We start from the raw sequence: 17,646 nt of genomic DNA, 5'->3' as shown, positions 1-17,646 counted from the left end.
GTTGGGTATTCCGTCAGGAACTAATTACAATTAGCTCAGACTCGAATGTATACACCGTAGAGAAATACTCCGAGTGGACTCGGGAAGATCACAGTTCAGTTGAAGATCTGACTGGCCTACTGGTGTGACGGCTTGCGACCGTAGACGACGTGCAGGTTGCAATAAGTATGAACATTGGGATTTTTGAGGTCATGACGCACCCCAGCTAAGAACACTTGAGTTCTTTCGTTGGACCATCCCAAGACTCGAGTGAAGAGGGCCAACGAGTATGATTCAACTGCAAGTAACAGAGAGCATAGGTTGTATTTACCAATCTCTTTCTCCAATGGATCTGTAGGCCAAGTACTCGAGGGCACCTTGGCACACATGTCAGTTCGAAACCAAGCAACGTTGAAGACAGGGTCCCACCTTAAATAATTTGTCGCGAACTTCTTCAAAACCAGCCTCAATCAAATGCCGTCGATGATGCTGTGCGATATTCATAGGCCGATTGAACCGGGCACTGGCTTGATCCAAATGGCCGAGAAACTCACACAAGGTCGGTGCGAGAGCAATTGAGTCGTCATCCGATTGAAGCATAACCTCAAATTCACACAATTCAATCCATCCACCGGGACGAAGATGTTGAAAGCTTTGAGCCAGCAACCGAGGCCAATCAGCGATAGCACCGCCCATATCGCGGGCATGAATGAAGTCAAAAGGCTGAGATCTGCTGTATAGCCACTCCGCCTCCGCATCATCAACTATAAATCGACAGTTGGGTGGCACCCAAGCAGGCTGGATCGGACTCAAGTCGATTCCTATGACCTGAGCGCTGGCCAACGAGTCTGCAACATCTATGGCCCATATCCCAGTACCCGTGCCAATATCCAGGACTCTTTGAATGTTCTTTTCCAACGGTGAATGGAAGAGTCGGCCATGGAGAACTAAATTCCGGACGTGGTGGAGGAGATCCTGCCGATCTTGCTCAGGCTCGTCATTTGGAAGCACATAGGTGCCTTCGCGGTATGAATGGTATCGTCTTCCGTTTTCGTACGTGAAGTCCTCTGCCTCAGACAGCAAGGAAGCCGTATATGTGGATGTGGTGTCTTCCTCAAACACGGAAGAGCTTTCAGTGGACGAAGCATCAGAGGTCTCGGTGTTGAACTCGTCGTTGTCATCCGGTATGACAGAATGTGTGGACTGAATTGGCGTGGCTGGTGTAGAAGTAGGTGTAAGCTGAGCGGGCTCCAATGGAGCTGGGAGACTGGATTCGGTGTCTTGAACACTCGGTGTGCGTGCCTCTGGAGGCGTTGGCTGTGACAGAAGCGCGTTCCATTCAAGCGAGCCGTCATCAAATAAGAAGGGTAAGGTGTTTGGCTCGGAGTCTGGAACTCGAGGATCTGAGGCAAGAAATTTATGTGGTGTACTGCCCGAGGACTCAGCTGGCTCCTCTTGTATAGGGCTCAGTTCAGAGGAAGGTGTGAAATCGTAAACAGAATCGAGAGAGAAGGTATTTGTTTCAACATCACCCAAAGGTTTCGGAGTACCGATGGAAGAAACATCTCTCTGGATCCGATCAGATGGCCCAACAGTTACCTTGGAGACTGGCAGCATATCGAAATCCGATTCCAACCGTCGCTTGGAGGGGACGCAGGAGGCCAAAGGCTCAATAGAAAGTTTCAACGCCATGATAAATGCTACAACCTTTCAAGGTTCCAGCCTTCGAAAGCTAGGATATGGCCACTTGAGATTGGACTCTCAGGTTAGACACCGAGACGTTCCTAGGAAATACCAAGTAAGATATAGAGCAACAATCACTTCCACCTTTGTTCTGGAAGGAAGCTAGGCCCGTTTTGGGAAACCGCAGTCACTCAAGGGTACTTCAGGAATTATATACTTCAGGTACGAGGGTTTCAAACAATTTGGAGACTTCTCTTTTGTAAGCGGTTTCTTTGGGTTTCTCAGTCTTATGGTGTAACATCTAGCCTTCTGAGGGTCGGGGTATTGCCGCAACAGGGTATAGTGACCAATGGAAACATACTGAGCATGTGCTTACCTAGGTACCTTCCAATTCTCTTGAAATTTCTGGGCGTCTTTAAATCGGGCACGGGGGATACTCAATCGACGCGTTCTTGGAGGAAACTCTCGGGAAACAAGATGATAGATGGGCTTCCGATCTAACCTTGGAAACCCACAGGCGAACAAAGAACTACCTGGACATAACAGAATCGTGTTCTATACTGTACAAAAAAGTGAGAATCTTGCCCAGCACAACATAAGAACTGGCTGTAGCCAAAGGCAAGGGGACGGGGGAGATTGGCCACATGCAGGAAGCCGAGCCCTAATCCCTGCCGATCTCTCAACTTTTCTCCGAGTGCGGAGGACAAAAGACATAGTACTACTGTGACCTTGACATCAACCATAGTCTATTGATTGCCTTTGGACCAGTCTATGACGATTCGCTTGGTTGGAGTTCAAGAAAACCACCGCATCGAAGTGGTGTTTCACTGCGTCAAACGACCGGATTGGACCGGCGGGATTAGTACCCCCGTCAAAGGTCGGACAAGGCGTTTACCAGCCATATCAGCTCCCCGAATGTATGAAAGGTGTAGATTGGTGGCTGGACTGAAACAGAGTTTGCTACGGAAGCGCACAGGTTCTCTTAGCAATACAGTAAATCTGCATTAGAAGCATCGGGGTATTATCTTAATTCATCATTCATAGCTGCGAAGTCGCACCTCAATCAAGCATAGTGCCCATAGTGCCCATAAAGTGGGTGCCGCGAGTCAATCTCGCCCCTTTGCTCGACCCAGCTCCAGCGGCAGCGGCAGCGGCCTCCTTGTCGCTCTTCACTTCCAGACCACTATACAAGACAGAAGCTCGGAGAAGTCGCCAGTGAGCCTCTTGATTGAAGTCCTGGAGATTTTCCAGGGTGGTCCGCTGTACCTCGGCACGGAGATCAGACTGGTTGGAGATAAGTAACCCTTTCTCGAGATCCACACGCGCGTCCAGCACACCATCCCGAATGAGGCCAATCAGCTCTTGCACAAATGGCGAGGAAATATCGGTAGGTCGGGCTTCACCGCCAACAACTTCCGGGGCGAAAATCTTCGCCATAGAGACGAGTGTGACACGACTGAAAGGAACCATGTATTGTTCGATAGATTTGGTGCGGATGCGTTTGTACAGCTGGGGAATAAAGCGCTGTAGGTGAATATCGAGGAGGTAATCAGGCCGATAAGCTTCCAAGATGTCGAGGCAGGAGCGGAATTTGAAGTTGCAGAAGAAGGCGATGGCGCGACGGATGTGAGGCTCGAGCTCAAGGAAGTTTCGGAAAGTTTGGTTATCAAGCACATTGCTTTGTAGTTCATCCCGGTTCATGGATGCGAGGGCACAAAGACCACCATAGACGGCGACATCGTTGGGGGTGATAACTTCATTGTAGTTGTCACCTAATTTCGTGGGGATTGATAAGAAAGAGTTTGCGGCCTCGAGGAATGAGCCTTGGTTCATCTGCGAGAGTGCCCACGCGGCTGAGATCTTGGACTCGTTTGTTGCCGCCTCTTCGGGCTTTGATTGGGAGTTGCGCAGACGATGCACATTAGACTGCACGGACAACCAATCACCCCGTTCAATGCTGACGCTGACCGATTTGAATAGCATTGAGGTGATGTGGTTAGGGGCTGTGCAATAGTCTCTCATGCGGGAGTAGGCTTTGGTTGCGGCTGCCAGGTCTCCAGTGTCGTAGTAATGATTTCCTAGGTCCTCATTCCCCATCTATGATTGTCAGCGGAGCGTCGTCATTGCGCTATCCCTCATCACTCACTCGGATGCTCTCTTTGATCAGATTGTTCTTGTATCCCTTCAGCTCATGCTCCAACCGCTCGGTTTGAGCCGCCACGGATCGCTGAGTTTCCTGGACCCACAATGAGTTGAGAGAGGCTTCAGGGTCCTGGGGTGCCACCTCCGCCAGCGCGCGAACTGCCCTCTCATATCTCAAAATGTCTTTGGTCGTTTTGGCCTCGGCGATGGCTGCCTTCAGGGCGTCGACTGCGAGCGGCGGGGAACACGTGCCGATCAGGTAAAGACGATCATAGCGGGTGCGGCCTGGTAAAGTCAGTATCGAGTGTACCGCAATAATTGAGATGTCCGCCTACCAGTGTAGTTGGCAATGTAAGTGTCGAGATCAAACTTGGGAATTTCTATTCCGTCAATCAGTGTCAGCGTTGCCTAGGTGGGGGAGCTTCAATGCGGAGACAAGCTCCCTGGGGGTAGATGTACCTTCGACCCGCACTGGAGCTTTGGCGCGAGGTCTGAGTTGAGCTGCAGTGCCCTCCGAGATTGCAGCGGCATGAGCAGCGTCCACATCCACCTGGGATGAACCGCCAGCGTCTGATAGTGTGTCCATGTTGCTGGGTTGTTTCGACGGGCGGGATTGAAACAACGATGAGTAGCTGTGGAGGAGTGTAAAAATGGCAAAATCCAAGAAGAGAGTCTAAAAGGAATGAAAAGAGGAGTTCAATCTGGTACACAAGAGTGTCCGGAGAGCTGAGCATCGACGTGAGGGTCCAAGGTGATATGCTGAATATGTGGCAGAATGTGACCGCCTCTCCCACCGCCTTCGAGATATCAACGTTCTGACTGCGCGTCAAGCCACTTGAACCATGTTGAAGATGTCATTTATTATGAGAAGCTCTGAATTTTCCACTATAAATTGGAAACATTGTTGGATTGCATGTATCCACAGAGCTTGTCTGGACAGTGGCCAACACAGATCAAGTAGTTCCCAGGCCGAGGTCACTACCTCGGAACTTGAGTAATCAGGAAATTAAGCACTCGGCTTCGACTTTGTCCAGGGGATATTTTGATTATAATTTCTATCGTGCCGAAGATCGTCTAAACAACCAATCTGAAAAGTCAAGCTCGGCTCCAAGGAAACAGCTCAAGTATATAACGATAAAGCAAACCCGAGGGGTCCATCGCATCTACCACTTCGTCTCCAACATACCCGAGCTACCTACCACCAGCTCGGTAGCCGTCAAAATGTCTTCAACACAAGTTGCTCTAGTAGTGGGTGCCTCCCGTGGCATTGGCCGGCAAATTGCCATTGATTTAGCCCGAAACAACTACACTGGTAATATCTAACGAACATACCAGCCCCAGCCCAAGACTAACTAGATCTAGTGATGCTGGCAGCAAAGACAACGTCAGATGCAAACATAACACCCTTCCCACCAGATCCCAACTCATCACTTTCAACCATCAACACAGTAGCGCGCGAGATTCGCGAGGCAGGTGGCCAAGCCGGCACCGTAGCCGTGGATGTCCGAGACGCAGCACAGATCCAACATGCCGTAGACGAGACGATCCGGGAATTCGGCAAGCTAGACGTGCTAGTCTACAACTCCGGAGCGATCTGGTGGTCATCAGTCGAGAACACGCCGCTGAAGCGGTTCAGACTTATGCAGCAAGTCAACCCGGAAGGACTCTACGCGACTGTGCAGTCCGTTTTACCAGCCTTCGAAAAGAACGGATGGAAAGGACGAATCATAGTGGTTTCGCCGCCTATTTATTCGCGGTTCTTTAGGGGGAAAACCGCTTATGCCATGGGTGAGTTTCGCGTTTGCCAAGTGAAACCGTGTACTGATGTGATGTGTATGTAGGCAAGGTTGGCATGAGTGTCTTGGTCAAAGGCCTCGCCATGGATTTTGTGCGTCAAGGCCGGAATGAAATGGCGGTGACGAGTATCTGGCCAGCATCGGTATGTGCATTATTTTATGTTTTGGAGGCGAAGCTGACGATGTTCGCTAGTCGATTGAGTCTGCAGCTACAGAGCATAACAAGGCATCTGACAAGTCGTATAAGAAAGATTTGAGAAAACCGGTATGCATATATTGATACGTCATTGCTTCGGATCTCTACTGATGCACTTTAGACAATCTTTTCCGATGCCATTTTAGCTATGCTCAAAGCCCCTCACCGTGTGGTGAACGGACTGCTGGATACGGACGAAGATTTTCTTCGTGAGAAATGCGGCGTCTCTGACTTTTCGAAGTATTCGGTGATTCCAGGGTCCACGCCACGCCGGATCATGCCGAGCCAATTCCCGGTGCTTGAGGTTGCAGAGCAGGATGATGAGGGGCAGCGCATGGACAGCACTAAATTGCGGGCTAAGATCTAGATATGGCGAGAGGGGGATCGCCCGCGTTTCTGGAAGCGCTAGTTGTATGTATATGCAGTCATCTGCTTGCATAATAGATTCCCACAGGGTTTCCGAGGAAATACGATCAGCGAAAAATGTATTAGCCATAAATAATTGACTCCAGAACCCATGAAACGTAAAACGAGAATCCCCAAAATAGACGCTCAATGCTAATGCAACTCCAAAACAGCCCAAGAGACGAAGAGACCAAGACGAGGTACTAGGGTAGGAAGGCAGATCTCCCCACCATGCATCTCAGTCCCCAGCCGAAAACAGAAAAAGAAACCCAAAAATATTCACCAGCCATTTTCATTTCCAAAAGTGACACTTGAGAGCCAGCCCCCCTACAGCAGTGTAGCCAAACCAGCCACAAATCCGCCCACGACCACGCATAGTCCATAAACCTGGCTCATATCAGCTAAGCGTGGGGCCGCGCCGGTTGAATCGGTATTGAGCGGTGTTTCTGTCGCAGTAGTTGTAGCAGCCGTGGCGGTAGTTGTGGTCGCATTTACGCGTTTGGGGTCTTGAGCACCACAGGGGTTCTTGGTGCGGCAGTCATATTGGCAGTCTGAATTCCCGTTGCACTTGGTGACACATTGATTGTTGGTCTCGGTGCAGGTGTAGTAGGGGATTGTTTGAGAGTATTCTGTAGCGTTGGGAGTCACGCCATTGCTACATAGACAATTGTAATCGAGAGAGGTCTGAAGAAACCAGTTAGATCATCGAAAAATAAAATAAAATAAAGAAGTGTCGAGGTCAGGCTTACAGCTGAGCAAGTGTTTGTTGTCGGCGAGCCCGATGCTCCTGATATCTGTAGACAAAGAAGAGGACAGGCGGATGTTTGGGAGTTACACCAAGCCTCTGAGATACGTGAGCAAGTGCATGCTACTGGAAGAGGGTGATGACCAACCTCTTGTAGCATAGGGAACTGATGATGGGTCCAATTGGCAGGTAGCCAAGGTAGCCGAGGCGATGATGAATAGGGTTTTGGACAGCATGATGAAAGTTGAAGAGGCTGAGAATGAACGAGCAGTGACTAAATTTCAATTTCAATATTAGCCCCGAGAATTCCAGCAGCTTTGTATAACGCGACCAAGCCAAATATAGACCAGGAGGACAGTGATTGGAATGAAGGAGTCCGAAGAACATGTCTTAGAACTTACCGAGCTTGAAACCCTGAACACCTTCGAGACAAGGTCCGGAATGAAGGATGTCAAGTATATCGAGATGGTTTACAATGCAAATCGGCCAAACCAATAGACAGTCGAAGTGTAAAGAGAAAGGGAAAAATTAGTCGCAAGGGAGAGATGAGTTCATAAAGGAAAAAGCAATGATCACAGGACTATGTATGCTCTATGTATAGAATGTACTAGCTAGTTTGCATGGTGGCACGCACTAGTGCCACTTGTACATCTGCTCTGGATTTGACCCTTGATCTGTCGTAATTCCAGTGCCGGATGTCCCAGTGCCCAGGTGCCGAGCCTTGGAAGCGAGGTGTGAGGTTCCGCTATAGGGGCAACACCCTTGAGATCTGTCGATCCGGGGAGATCAGTGGGACTGGACTGTGCGAGGTTCTGTTTCTTGTGAGAGAGAGCACGGAGGGGCCGTTTGCCTGACATGCCACCTGTCATTCGATTGCCGACTAGTCCCCGCTGCAATTGGAGCAACATGAGTTGGCTTGATACCGACAGCGAAATGTCTCAGCGAAAAGCCGGAGGAACGCCGATCAGCAACGCTTACCGAGTTGGGGTTAGTGTGCCGGGGCAATCTGTTGAAGGTTTTTGATACTATTTAGTTTTGAGCAAAGATTTGAGAAATAGTGTAATAAAGTGAAAGTCAGTTGGAAAAGGGTGATCAAACGGAGTATAGAAAGAGAGTGCGGAGTAGCAAGAGGGAGAGAATGAGAATGTGTGTAAGATAGAAGAGGTGGGCAGAAGTTGCCCAAGTCCAAAGTTCCCTTAGCTAAGCCGACTCTCCGCATGACCACCTTTGTCTTACTCCAATTGACTTTCGCCGATACATCAGAACACTGCAATACACTGCACAATACCCCGTGTCTCACCTTCCCTCGTGCCACTCTTGAATCCCTCGCACATCTCCTAACCTAATGGATGGAGCCAGAACCTGAGGAGGCCGGAGCGGCACCGCCGCACTCCCCATCCAACCCCGAGTCGACCCCCGCACACGCAGAGACCGACAATCAAAGTACCACATCCACAGTCTCGCGCCCTATCTCCGGCGTGGTTCCGCCGTACTGGCGCCGCCACGACCGCAACATCTCCCAGGCCTCGCAATCCTCACTCCGAGGCATCACCCTCGAAGACCACACTGCCGATCCAGACTCAGAAACAACTCGTGGACTGTGGGCGCGCAGTGTCGCGATCGATGACCATGTCGTTGTGCGAGGAATGACGGGTGTTGGATCGTATGTGGTTTGGAACTGCACCATCCAAACGCTGGATGTGAGTGGAATATGGAGCGAAGGGTGTTCGAGCGAGGTTCCATGCTAATCTGATATCAGGGGGGTCCTATTGTTCTTCGAATGAGGTCAGTGAATATAGAGCGCTCCTGTGGGGCGACCTGGGCTGATGATGGTTAGATACTCCGAATTCGATGACTTGCGCCAGAGGCTCGTTACTTCTTTCCCCCATGCAAGAAGTGCGTTACCTGCGTTGCCACCGAAGAGTGTCCTTTGTATGTTGAAATTTCCCCAAGCGCATTTCATCTTGCTGATATACCCAGTCAAATTCCGACCCAAATTCCTCGAATCCCGGCGCGTGGGCTTGGAGTACTTCCTCAAGTGAGTATTGCCTTCATATTCGTCCGAACTGTTTCTGATCTCGCTCCAGCTGTATACTTTTGAATCCTGAGTTCTCGGGATCACCTATCGTGAAAGACTTCCTATTTGGTCGTATTTGCTAGCAATATTCGCGTTTATGGGGGGTTGGCGTTTCCTGGACATGGCATTTGCATTGTATTTCATCCATAACCATATTGGCTCTTCGTAATTTTGATAATAATCGTAGCGAGTCAGGTATGACCAGTATCAAATTGAACACAGTCTTCAATCGTGTGGGTTTATGTATGCTGCCTCGACACAAGAATGGACAACATAATGTATTAAAACGGATATTCTAAAGAGGCTAACAAGCCAACAAAAAGCAAACACAACCAGAACGCCTAGCCATGACCTTGGATACGGAGTACAGAGTCGCAGAAAGAATGCAGTACAGTCCCATCAGATATTCAAACACGCCAATAGAGCCAAGCGAAAACACCGAAGGACCTCATTGCTTCTCAGTGACCACAGTGTCAACCTGAGACTCAGAGCCCTTACCCGCAATCCCCTCCTTCTTCTTCACCCAGCCCCTCACATCCGCCCAGAAGATCGTCCTCAAACTGATATTCGCCATATGAGTCATGGCCATCAAAACCCTAGGCCCCGGAACCCCAGAAGGGAAAACCAGATAAAGCCCCCTATCCAACTTCGGATCAGGTCGAAACTTATCATGATAAGCCTTCTTTCCACCAATCGGCAAGCGCTGAAATGCATGTCCATACAGCTCACGCGTGAAAGCGCGAAGCGGCGCAGGCATGCCAACGACATCATCCCGTGAAAGCGCATGCAGCGGCTCAAACCCAAATCCCAAGTATGAAACGCCTGCTTTGTTCAGCAATGCCATGGCAGCGATGAGGAGCAGGTCACTGATTCCCTTATTTGATCCCGGTGCTGCAATGCATGGATCGACATGATATCCATCCGAGCCGAGACTGCGGAGCGCCGCGAAGCCATTCACGGTACCTTGGCTGTCGCGCGTGTAGATGAAGGTCATTAGCGACGGGAGAGCGAATGGGTCGTATACTGTTATGAATGCTTGGGGGGATGCGGTTTCGTTTCGATGAGCGCGCCAGGTATCGTAAATGGAGATCAGCGTTGATTGGAGATGGTGGTCGGTGCCGTGGACGGCGGGAGCGTAGACGTGCAATGTGAGGCCGGCTTTTGATTTGTTGAGGAGTTGGCGGTTTTGTGTTGTTATGCGTTTCCCGCTGGTTTCGAGGAGGACTTCGTTGGTTTGTGGGTTTAGGACTCGTTCTGTGGCGAAGCGAATGGTTGTCCAGTTGTTGGGTTGGGCGTGTTCTTTTAGGAAGGTCTCGCTGGTGCCCATGAAGGCTATGCCCCAGTGATGGCGTTTGCGGTAGGTTGTGAATTCGGAGAGGAGCTCGGGGATTGCGGATGGATGGCAGAGGGGATCGCCACCGATGACGGCGACGCAGTTCTGGATCTTGAATGAGAGGGCTGCTGTGCGAGATTTGTTCACGAAGAACCTGTAGCTTCGGTCGAGGATGCCCATGTGGGCTACGCGGCCGTAGTTTGCGGCGAGGCGCTCGATGGCTGCCATCGTCACAAAGTCATCTAGGCTGAAGACATCTGCTTGATCTCTGTCATCTTTTGATATGGATTCTGGTTTTGGAAGTGGGATTCCGACTTCTGTCGGGGCCTGTGAGGTAGTGTATCTCAAAGGATCGTGGCTATCAAGACTCGTTGTGGGGGTGGAAAATGATCCGGGTCGTGCCTGGGAGCTGTAACCTGATGAGCTGCCCGAAGAGACAGTCCCTGGTTTCCCATTACTGCGCAAGTGATCGAGGACGGAAAAACATGAGCTATGATCATCCATGTGGTCACCGTATATTGTGTTGGTGCAGAGCTGTTCGATCAAGCCGTCACCAATCTCTTCCAAGAACCACCGTTTCTTCGGTTTTCCCAGATCAATGGCATCACGTTTTCGCGTACGACGGGACTTTGGCGTCGGTACCGTTTCACGAGGTCTGGTATCAGTATCCATGACGGGAGGGTAAAATGTTCGCACGAAGGGAGGTCTCGACAGAGGAGGAAGCCGCAGTACCGCAGAATGACCGCACCTGCCTATATGACATAAATGATCACATCGGTCCCTGGCTCCCCCGGTTTAGTCCCTGGCTCAGGGTCAGCCCAAGATGGTTCAAATGTAGACGAGTGAACCAATCAAAAAGGTTATGTAGTATAAGCCTTGTCGGACCATTGGCTCGGGTGGGGCCACCGTAGATCGACGACTGCAGAACTTTCGCTGCTAAAACGCTGGTGCCTATAGACTCCGTATAGGCTCACTTAGACCTCTGCCCTACAGGGTACGGTGGGTCTCCCCGGGCACTTGTTGCTTAGTTCGGAATCATTCGATTTAATTATGAGATTACTTCTGCCTACACGCGGTCCGCGGAACCCGTACTGAAATTGGACTCTCATAGTTGATCTGATGAGATATTTATGCACATATCTCTCTATTTTAGGCGTAGACAGGTAGGCACCCGGCGGTTAGTGTTCACAGCCCTGGAGATCACTCGGCAATCCCGAACAGGCAGTAATGTAACACCGTTCCAGCCATGAGGGCTTATGCCACAGGCCAGCCAATAAGTCAAATTGTGTGACGTACTGACAATCATGAAAGATGGCTGTGCTTTCCATCAACTTTGATTGAATCAGATGTATTTTGATCAGTAATCTCGATCCGAATTTAGAAAACAGAAATGAACTGAGCTCGCAGGCAACGCTGTCAGGTATATCATCAAATCACAAAGACCCGAAAATGCTAGAAGAGATTGAAATAGCATGTGTCTGACCCCAACGAGCATCGCAATAAGTACCACGCGGAGACAAAGGTGTGAATGGCGTAAAAACACAACCAAAGAAGCAGGAAAGATTCACTTCAGAGCCTCAGCCTGAGTCCCAAGATATCCAAGCCCAAAACGAAGCCGAGTGAGCGCGTCGACAATTGTCTTGTCGGCGTAGGGATTGTTCAGAATATCTTTGAAATCCTCATCGCGAGCGAGAGCCCCATCCAAGTTGAAATTGATCTCTTGCATATCCGAAATCAACTCCTTTTGCTGAACGACAAGGGCATCGGCGAGGGCTAAAACTCGATTGGTTTCCTCAACGCAGTGTTTCACAGATACAGCTGGAGCTGGAGCTGGAGCTGGGGGTTTGGGGCTCAAGCCAAGCATATCGTTCTGATTTGGAATGTTAGCAAATATCAAAGTCAATATGCACTTGAGTACTCACAAAGTGCTTGAACCAAAACTGTCCGATGACCTCATTGGTAACTCCAGCCACATCTGGCGATTCCAGGTCGACGGTGGTTTGGAACAAGCATTCGTCGGGATCGTCGTCCGCAGCAGTTTCCCCGGAGGCTTTGCCATTGGACTTGGACTCGATGATGACGGTAAGAGTCATTGGAGGTTGAGTTTTGTTCTGATCCTTCTTTTTATCCTTTTTGGATGCGCGCTTCGGATGATCTTGCATGATGACTTGGATGAAAAGTTGGAAAGCCTGAGTGGCGGGGCGAGAGAGAGAGAGAGAAGAGAAAAAGACACGAAGGGAGCAGGAGAAAAGCGCCCCAGAGGGTGGGAGACATGAAGCTCCTGCCTCGAGAGTAGGCCAACTACCACCATCAGAACAAAACAACCAACCTACTGCACATCACAACTACTTTCACGATGAGTTTCGTGATTCTATACTTCAACACTCTCATTGGCGCTTAGACTGACGCTAAATGCATTATGGTTAGTGCCTGTGCACAGCGCTAAGCCAAAACAGGGAACTGTCATCCCATCTCGGCGGGCCTGGACAGACATCACTTCTTCTGACCTACGCCCTGTACATTACCTTCGATTGCGACTCGTCCGATAATATACCCAAAATGATTACCTGTCGGCCTGCTACTCTCGCAGATATCCCCCAAGTGCGTGATATCAACCACTGGTACATTTTGAACAGCTGTTTCACATTCACAACTACCCCACCAGCGGTGTCCCACTACGAAGACTTATTGCGGGACCTCAACAGACGCCAACTGCCATTCTACGTGGTTGGCTCTGACACGCGCCAGTCAGACGATGGCGCAGATCTAGTCCTTGGCTATGCTTACCTTTCGCCATGGCGAGGCGAGTTGCTTTCTTATGCGTCGACCGTTGAGCTGTCGATCTTCATGCGAGCTGACCAACGGAGCTTCGGCTACGGAACTCTCTTGATGCAGAAGATTCTGGGATTCCTTCAGTCTGGTGGTGTTCAGCATCGCTGCGAAGAGCGTGTTGGTGATGTCGCTCGCATTGGGGCTCATAGCATGCTCGAGGTGGTGAACACCTCGCCTGTTCACAATGTCATTGCTATCATGACGTTTGACCCTGAGAATCCTGCCGAGGGCATTCGGTTAAGGGATTGGTATAATACGCTGGGATTTGTGCACAGAGGACGCCTGGAGAGCGTCGGGAAGAAGATGGGTCGTTGGTGAGTTTGCGATAATCAACAGACTTCGGCAATGACTCCATGAGGTTACTGGTAACTAATCAACTTCAAGGCTTGATACCGTGTATCTTCAGTGGAGCCTTCCTCCGGCACAGACAGACTCAGCTGATGGAAACTGAAAGAGTGCGCATTATGTTAATACGCAAGGCGATGGAATGAGAGCAGCGCTCGCCTCAGACTGAGATTGAAGTATGATGTTTGTTCAACCAACCAATACGTTGAAGTTCAGGATTTCTATTCGCATGCCATTCTCATATCAATCTCTTCATATACCCAACGACACTCCTCTCTTTTTGATTCGTCATCGAAAAATGATATCATTTTTAGTGGAGACCCATGACTCTCCGTGGAATCTCTCTCAAAAGCGGAACAAAGGAAGGAATTGCAAGCGGCACGAAAGCAATAACTTACCAAAAAGTCTCTCGCGACGGTCTCTAGCCATCCGTAAAGACTACACACCAGGATCGTTTCGTCAAGTTGGGAATCCTATCTGTCTTTCTATATTTGAATGGATTTCCTATGACTTATCTCGCGATCTTGCTTATGATCTTCCCAGTAGACTTTCTAGAGATATTTCCAGGGACCTTTTTAAAAGCTTTACAAGGATGTGTGATGGTTTAATTTCAAGTGTCATTCAATTCAGAGTACTTCTTGATTTGTCGAAGAGTAGAGAAATGTATTCAATGCCAGTCCCGACATGTTGCTGGCTGGCTGGTAGGCCCATCACGATGGCCTCAAGTTATCTTTCTTCACTGCCCCGATAATTCCACGAACAAGGCGATCAAACTCCTCATAGGTCATCGGCAAACGGGCATCGCTGGGTTGACTCGGGTTCTCAAGCTGGAATCTGATGAACTTGGCCAGAACCGGACTATCTCCTTCCATTTCATGCAGCATGATCTTCGTAGCCGACAGATAGTCAAAACCAACAGTGAGACCTTGGCAGACGACAACCTGATTGCGCCAAGCATCGACATACTCGTCGATTCCAGGGTATTTGTGACGACGCGTATTCCACAATTGAATCAGCGCCTTGGTCATGCGGTCTTCTTGGTCGGTCTTGGGAATCTTCAACCCGAGGATCTCTTTGTAGGTGGTATCTGCGTATTGAAGCTGCGCCTGGATATTCTGGAAGTGGGGTGTGAACTTCGGATCGACGTTGCGGACGAGCCACTTGCTGATCAGGCGGGACCAGTTCAGCCAGTTTTGGTAGCCAGGGTGGTCAGTGGTAGGGCGAGGCAGAGTATCAGAGATCAAGCAGTTGAGGTGGCGGGCGCAAAGAGAGATTTCGATGCAATTTCCCCAAAGATAGATGTCCTTGGCAGTGGAGAGTCTTTTGATATTCGGAATGATCAGTTCTTTGTAGGGCGGCAGCTTGTCTGCTTGCGTACGCGTGGGCCGAGGCGAAGCATCGAGGTTGAAAGCCGTGAGGCTCGACATGATGGGAGGGATGATGCGGGAAAAAGTAGAAGAAAGCGAAGGCAGAAAGAAAGCAATGAAGATATATGAATGTTGTGATCACGAGGTCGGATGGGGTTTGGCAACGGCGACTGAATCGTCGCTTCCCTCTTCGCGAGCTCGTTGAACCGTCACCGAATATCTTTTCCCTGCGATTAGCCACCAGGCCAGTTCAATTATCAGGAATCCCCCAACGACGACACATGTATAATTCATGTTGGACGCTGTCGCTGGCATCTCATATGGAAATGAGAAAAACACAATGGCAAAAATCAGCCAAGCCACAGACACCGCGTTCACAGTCATTCCAACGACATGACCCATAAAGAATGGACCTTGGTGCATTGTCCGCCGTCGGAGCAAAACGTTGGTGAGAATTGGTACAAGGTACGCACAATTGTTGATCGTTCTGCATCGTGATTAGCGAGCGACATTGGTGTTTTGACCGTGTTTGCACGTATGACATACACTGCCGAGCTCATCATTGCGTTGAAAGCCGTGCTCGATCCCAGATATATACAGCCTAGAAGGCCTACAATGACCGCCACACAGAGTTGGGCATTGAACGGTGATCCAAGTCGATGATTGACCCGAGCCCATACCTTTGACAAAGGAAGACCTTCATCGCGCGCAAAGGCCCAGAATACCCGCCCAGTGCCTGTCGGTGTTAGCAAAGCTACCTTCATTTCATGGGGGTACTCACTCAGCTGGGATCCAATCACACAGGGACCCAGGGCAACCCAAACCATGAAGACAAGGCCAAATGCGCCTCCACGGGTTGACGTTGCTTGCCAAAACAGCTCGGCCAGCGGAAGACCGGTACTAGTATCGGCTAACGATCCATAGTTTTGAACGGAGAACATGAGGCTAAGAAGGTACGACAGCCCAGTGACAAAGGCGATGGAAAGAGTGATGGCTGGTGGTTCCATTAGTCTTGATCCATGGAACAACGCGTGAACGGCGGTAAGACTTACCTAAACCCAACGGCGCATTTCTCCCTGGCTGTGACAGATTGTTAATGACAAAAGAGGAACGAACCGGCGTTTGTTCTCGGACTCACATTGCGCATTTCTTCTGTGATGTGCTGCAAATTGGTCAACATTGTGCTCGGAATTCCCATGTGACATGCGCAAGACATACCGAGATCCCATCCAGACCTCCAAGTGAGTAAAGCGGATTGACCAAGCCGGTGATAAAGCAGATGACGTTGTTCTCCCACCCAGTGTTGTTGATCCACGTGCGAAACACAAATTTGCTGTCGTTGTGGACTGGCGCCGAGGCTGCGACAACTACCATTGTGATGAACCACGCCAGTTGCAAGTATATCACTACACCACGGTGAGTCAGATGGAAGCGCAAAGGAGGGATCACCTACAAGAAAATTTGTTTATCATTGGAATGAACCTGTTTCCAAACATGACAATTCCCGACGTGACAATGTTGAGGATCTGATATGCCACAAACGTCATCCATGGTTTGACAACTAGGTCGTCGTGGTAAAGGGCAATCAAAGCCATGGCAGTTGTGGCGTAAATCAAATTTGTTGATGCCGTCGTGAAGATCCCTGCATGAGGTAAGTATCATCGTGGTGAGCTATCACAAGTCAAAGCTCACATCCAAATACAGTGCACCACCCCGTTGCAAAGCTCAAAAGACTGTTGTATCGTTTTGGAGCAATTGCCGCGATCCAATGGTACATACCACCTTCAACTGGGTATGCAGACACGAACTCTGCCAACGAAGCACCGACAAAGCATTGCAAAACGAAAACCAGGATAAAGCCATAGATCACTAGTAACGCAAAGCCATTAGACACTGCTAATAATCCGGATATAGATCGATTCCTCACATGCGCCAGGCCCACCGGCATTAATGGCAGTGATTAGTCCTAGTCCAAGACCTGCGACCGTCATACGTCAACACCATTCCCTCAGCAACACATCCACAACACAACATCACCCACCAGTCCAAGAGATTGTGCAATTTGCAGCCAGCCCAACCAGGCTCCAAACAGAGAAATGCCGCTTCAATTCTTGCTTATGGCCTGCACTACGTTAATTCACCCGAGCCACAGAGGCACCAAAAAGCGAATCCTGAACTAACCCATTTGAGCCAATCGCAACTCATCTTCATCCTGGACCTTGATCATCTCTGCAGCTTGCGGCTGCGCCGAAACAGTGGTGATCTCACCCATAATGCGGAAAGATTTCGACGTTGTCGGAGAACCTTGGAAGAGGGGTTCTAACAAGAAGGCCCGCGATTAAGTACAAACTTACTATCTGCGAGACATGCAGCTCTTATCGTCTTCCGGACATTCTGGACACATTGCCGTGTTCCCCGGTCAGATAGCCGGGGTTGCGGGTGAAGCGACGTATCAGCATGCAGAATGCTCTAGCGCTAGGAATGCTGTGCCGCCCCCGCACCGACGATCGTGTCCTTTGACGTTGTATTTGCGATGTGACCTTATGCTTGATAGTGTATAAGCTTAAGCAGCTTGTTCTGATTTCTTGGCTGAACTCTGTTTTCATATTACCCACCGGGGTAGGTGGTGGCAGTGTGGAAAAAAGACAGACTTCATGGTAACCTTGGAAATGATAGTATTATATCCTTGACCTATTTTGGTGTTGTTGAAAATATGCCTAGGTGAATTTCCAAGTTATCCCATGCC

The 17,646-nt window shown here is 49.8% G+C and overlaps 10 protein-coding genes across 10 annotated transcripts; 3 read left to right on the top strand and 7 right to left on the bottom strand.

The window, feature by feature from the left end:
• Positions 1-116: 116 nt before the first annotated feature.
• N7506_001334 (class I SAM-dependent methyltransferase) lies at positions 117-1,671 on the bottom strand (the record flags this gene model as incomplete). The annotated part of the gene is made up of 2 exons (XM_056950630.1): positions 117-356; positions 409-1,671. The coding sequence occupies 2 exons, from the start codon at positions 1,669-1,671 to the stop codon at positions 117-119; spliced, it is 1,503 nt and encodes a 500-aa protein (XP_056816545.1).
• Positions 1,672-2,721: 1,050 nt separating this feature from the next.
• N7506_001333 (COP9 signalosome complex subunit 1) lies at positions 2,722-4,390 on the bottom strand (the record flags this gene model as incomplete). The annotated part of the gene is made up of 4 exons (XM_056950629.1): positions 2,722-3,759; positions 3,809-4,089; positions 4,140-4,184; positions 4,264-4,390. 4 exons carry the CDS (start codon positions 4,388-4,390, stop codon positions 2,722-2,724), a joined length of 1,491 nt encoding a protein of 496 aa, XP_056816544.1.
• Positions 4,391-5,025: 635 nt separating this feature from the next.
• N7506_001332 (uncharacterized protein) lies at positions 5,026-6,163 on the top strand (the record flags this gene model as incomplete). Its single annotated transcript, XM_056950628.1, has 5 exons — positions 5,026-5,116; positions 5,167-5,592; positions 5,646-5,743; positions 5,794-5,865; positions 5,918-6,163. 5 exons carry the CDS (start codon positions 5,026-5,028, stop codon positions 6,161-6,163), a joined length of 933 nt encoding a protein of 310 aa, XP_056816543.1.
• A 365-nt stretch (positions 6,164-6,528) lies between these two features.
• N7506_001331 (uncharacterized protein) lies at positions 6,529-7,182 on the bottom strand (the record flags this gene model as incomplete). Its single annotated transcript, XM_056950627.1, has 3 exons — positions 6,529-6,885; positions 6,951-7,045; positions 7,095-7,182. 3 exons carry the CDS (start codon positions 7,180-7,182, stop codon positions 6,529-6,531), a joined length of 540 nt encoding a protein of 179 aa, XP_056816542.1.
• A 1,113-nt stretch (positions 7,183-8,295) lies between these two features.
• Positions 8,296-9,106, top strand: N7506_001330 (PX domain-containing protein YPT35; the record flags this gene model as incomplete). Its single annotated transcript, XM_056950626.1, has 4 exons — positions 8,296-8,646; positions 8,812-8,878; positions 8,927-8,984; positions 9,034-9,106. 4 exons carry the CDS (start codon positions 8,296-8,298, stop codon positions 9,104-9,106), a joined length of 549 nt encoding a protein of 182 aa, XP_056816541.1.
• Positions 9,107-9,471: 365 nt separating this feature from the next.
• On the bottom strand, positions 9,472-11,028 carry ergS (the record flags this gene model as incomplete). Its single annotated transcript, XM_056950625.1, has 1 exon — positions 9,472-11,028. One exon carries the CDS (start codon positions 11,026-11,028, stop codon positions 9,472-9,474), a length of 1,557 nt encoding a protein of 518 aa, XP_056816540.1.
• Positions 11,029-11,920: 892 nt separating this feature from the next.
• N7506_001328 (uncharacterized protein) lies at positions 11,921-12,518 on the bottom strand (the record flags this gene model as incomplete). Its single annotated transcript, XM_056950624.1, has 2 exons — positions 11,921-12,226; positions 12,279-12,518. The coding sequence occupies 2 exons, from the start codon at positions 12,516-12,518 to the stop codon at positions 11,921-11,923; spliced, it is 546 nt and encodes a 181-aa protein (XP_056816539.1).
• Positions 12,519-12,915: 397 nt separating this feature from the next.
• Positions 12,916-13,639, top strand: N7506_001327 (GNAT family N-acetyltransferase; the record flags this gene model as incomplete). Its single annotated transcript, XM_056950623.1, has 2 exons — positions 12,916-13,502; positions 13,573-13,639. The coding sequence occupies 2 exons, from the start codon at positions 12,916-12,918 to the stop codon at positions 13,637-13,639; spliced, it is 654 nt and encodes a 217-aa protein (XP_056816538.1).
• Positions 13,640-14,243: 604 nt separating this feature from the next.
• N7506_001326 (Amino acid/polyamine transporter I) lies at positions 14,244-14,960 on the bottom strand (the record flags this gene model as incomplete). Its single annotated transcript, XM_056950622.1, has 1 exon — positions 14,244-14,960. The coding sequence occupies one exon, from the start codon at positions 14,958-14,960 to the stop codon at positions 14,244-14,246; it is 717 nt and encodes a 238-aa protein (XP_056816537.1).
• A 78-nt stretch (positions 14,961-15,038) lies between these two features.
• On the bottom strand, positions 15,039-17,172 carry N7506_001325 (uncharacterized protein; the record flags this gene model as incomplete). The annotated part of the gene is made up of 10 exons (XM_056950621.1): positions 15,039-15,387; positions 15,447-15,894; positions 15,953-15,980; positions 16,039-16,062; positions 16,119-16,306; positions 16,354-16,542; positions 16,593-16,769; positions 16,828-16,878; positions 16,942-17,022; positions 17,082-17,172. 10 exons carry the CDS (start codon positions 17,170-17,172, stop codon positions 15,039-15,041), a joined length of 1,626 nt encoding a protein of 541 aa, XP_056816536.1.
• Between the last annotated feature and the right edge of the window lie 474 nt (positions 17,173-17,646).

Source organism: Penicillium brevicompactum (assembly GCF_028827555.1).
Source record: "Penicillium brevicompactum strain IBT 35665 chromosome Unknown utg000001l_segment0_segment0, whole genome shotgun sequence".
Classification (NCBI taxonomy): Eukaryota; Fungi; Ascomycota; class Eurotiomycetes; order Eurotiales; family Aspergillaceae; genus Penicillium; species Penicillium brevicompactum.
Note: the sequence above shows the minus strand (reverse complement) of the source record. Positions and strands in the feature narration are given on the sequence as shown.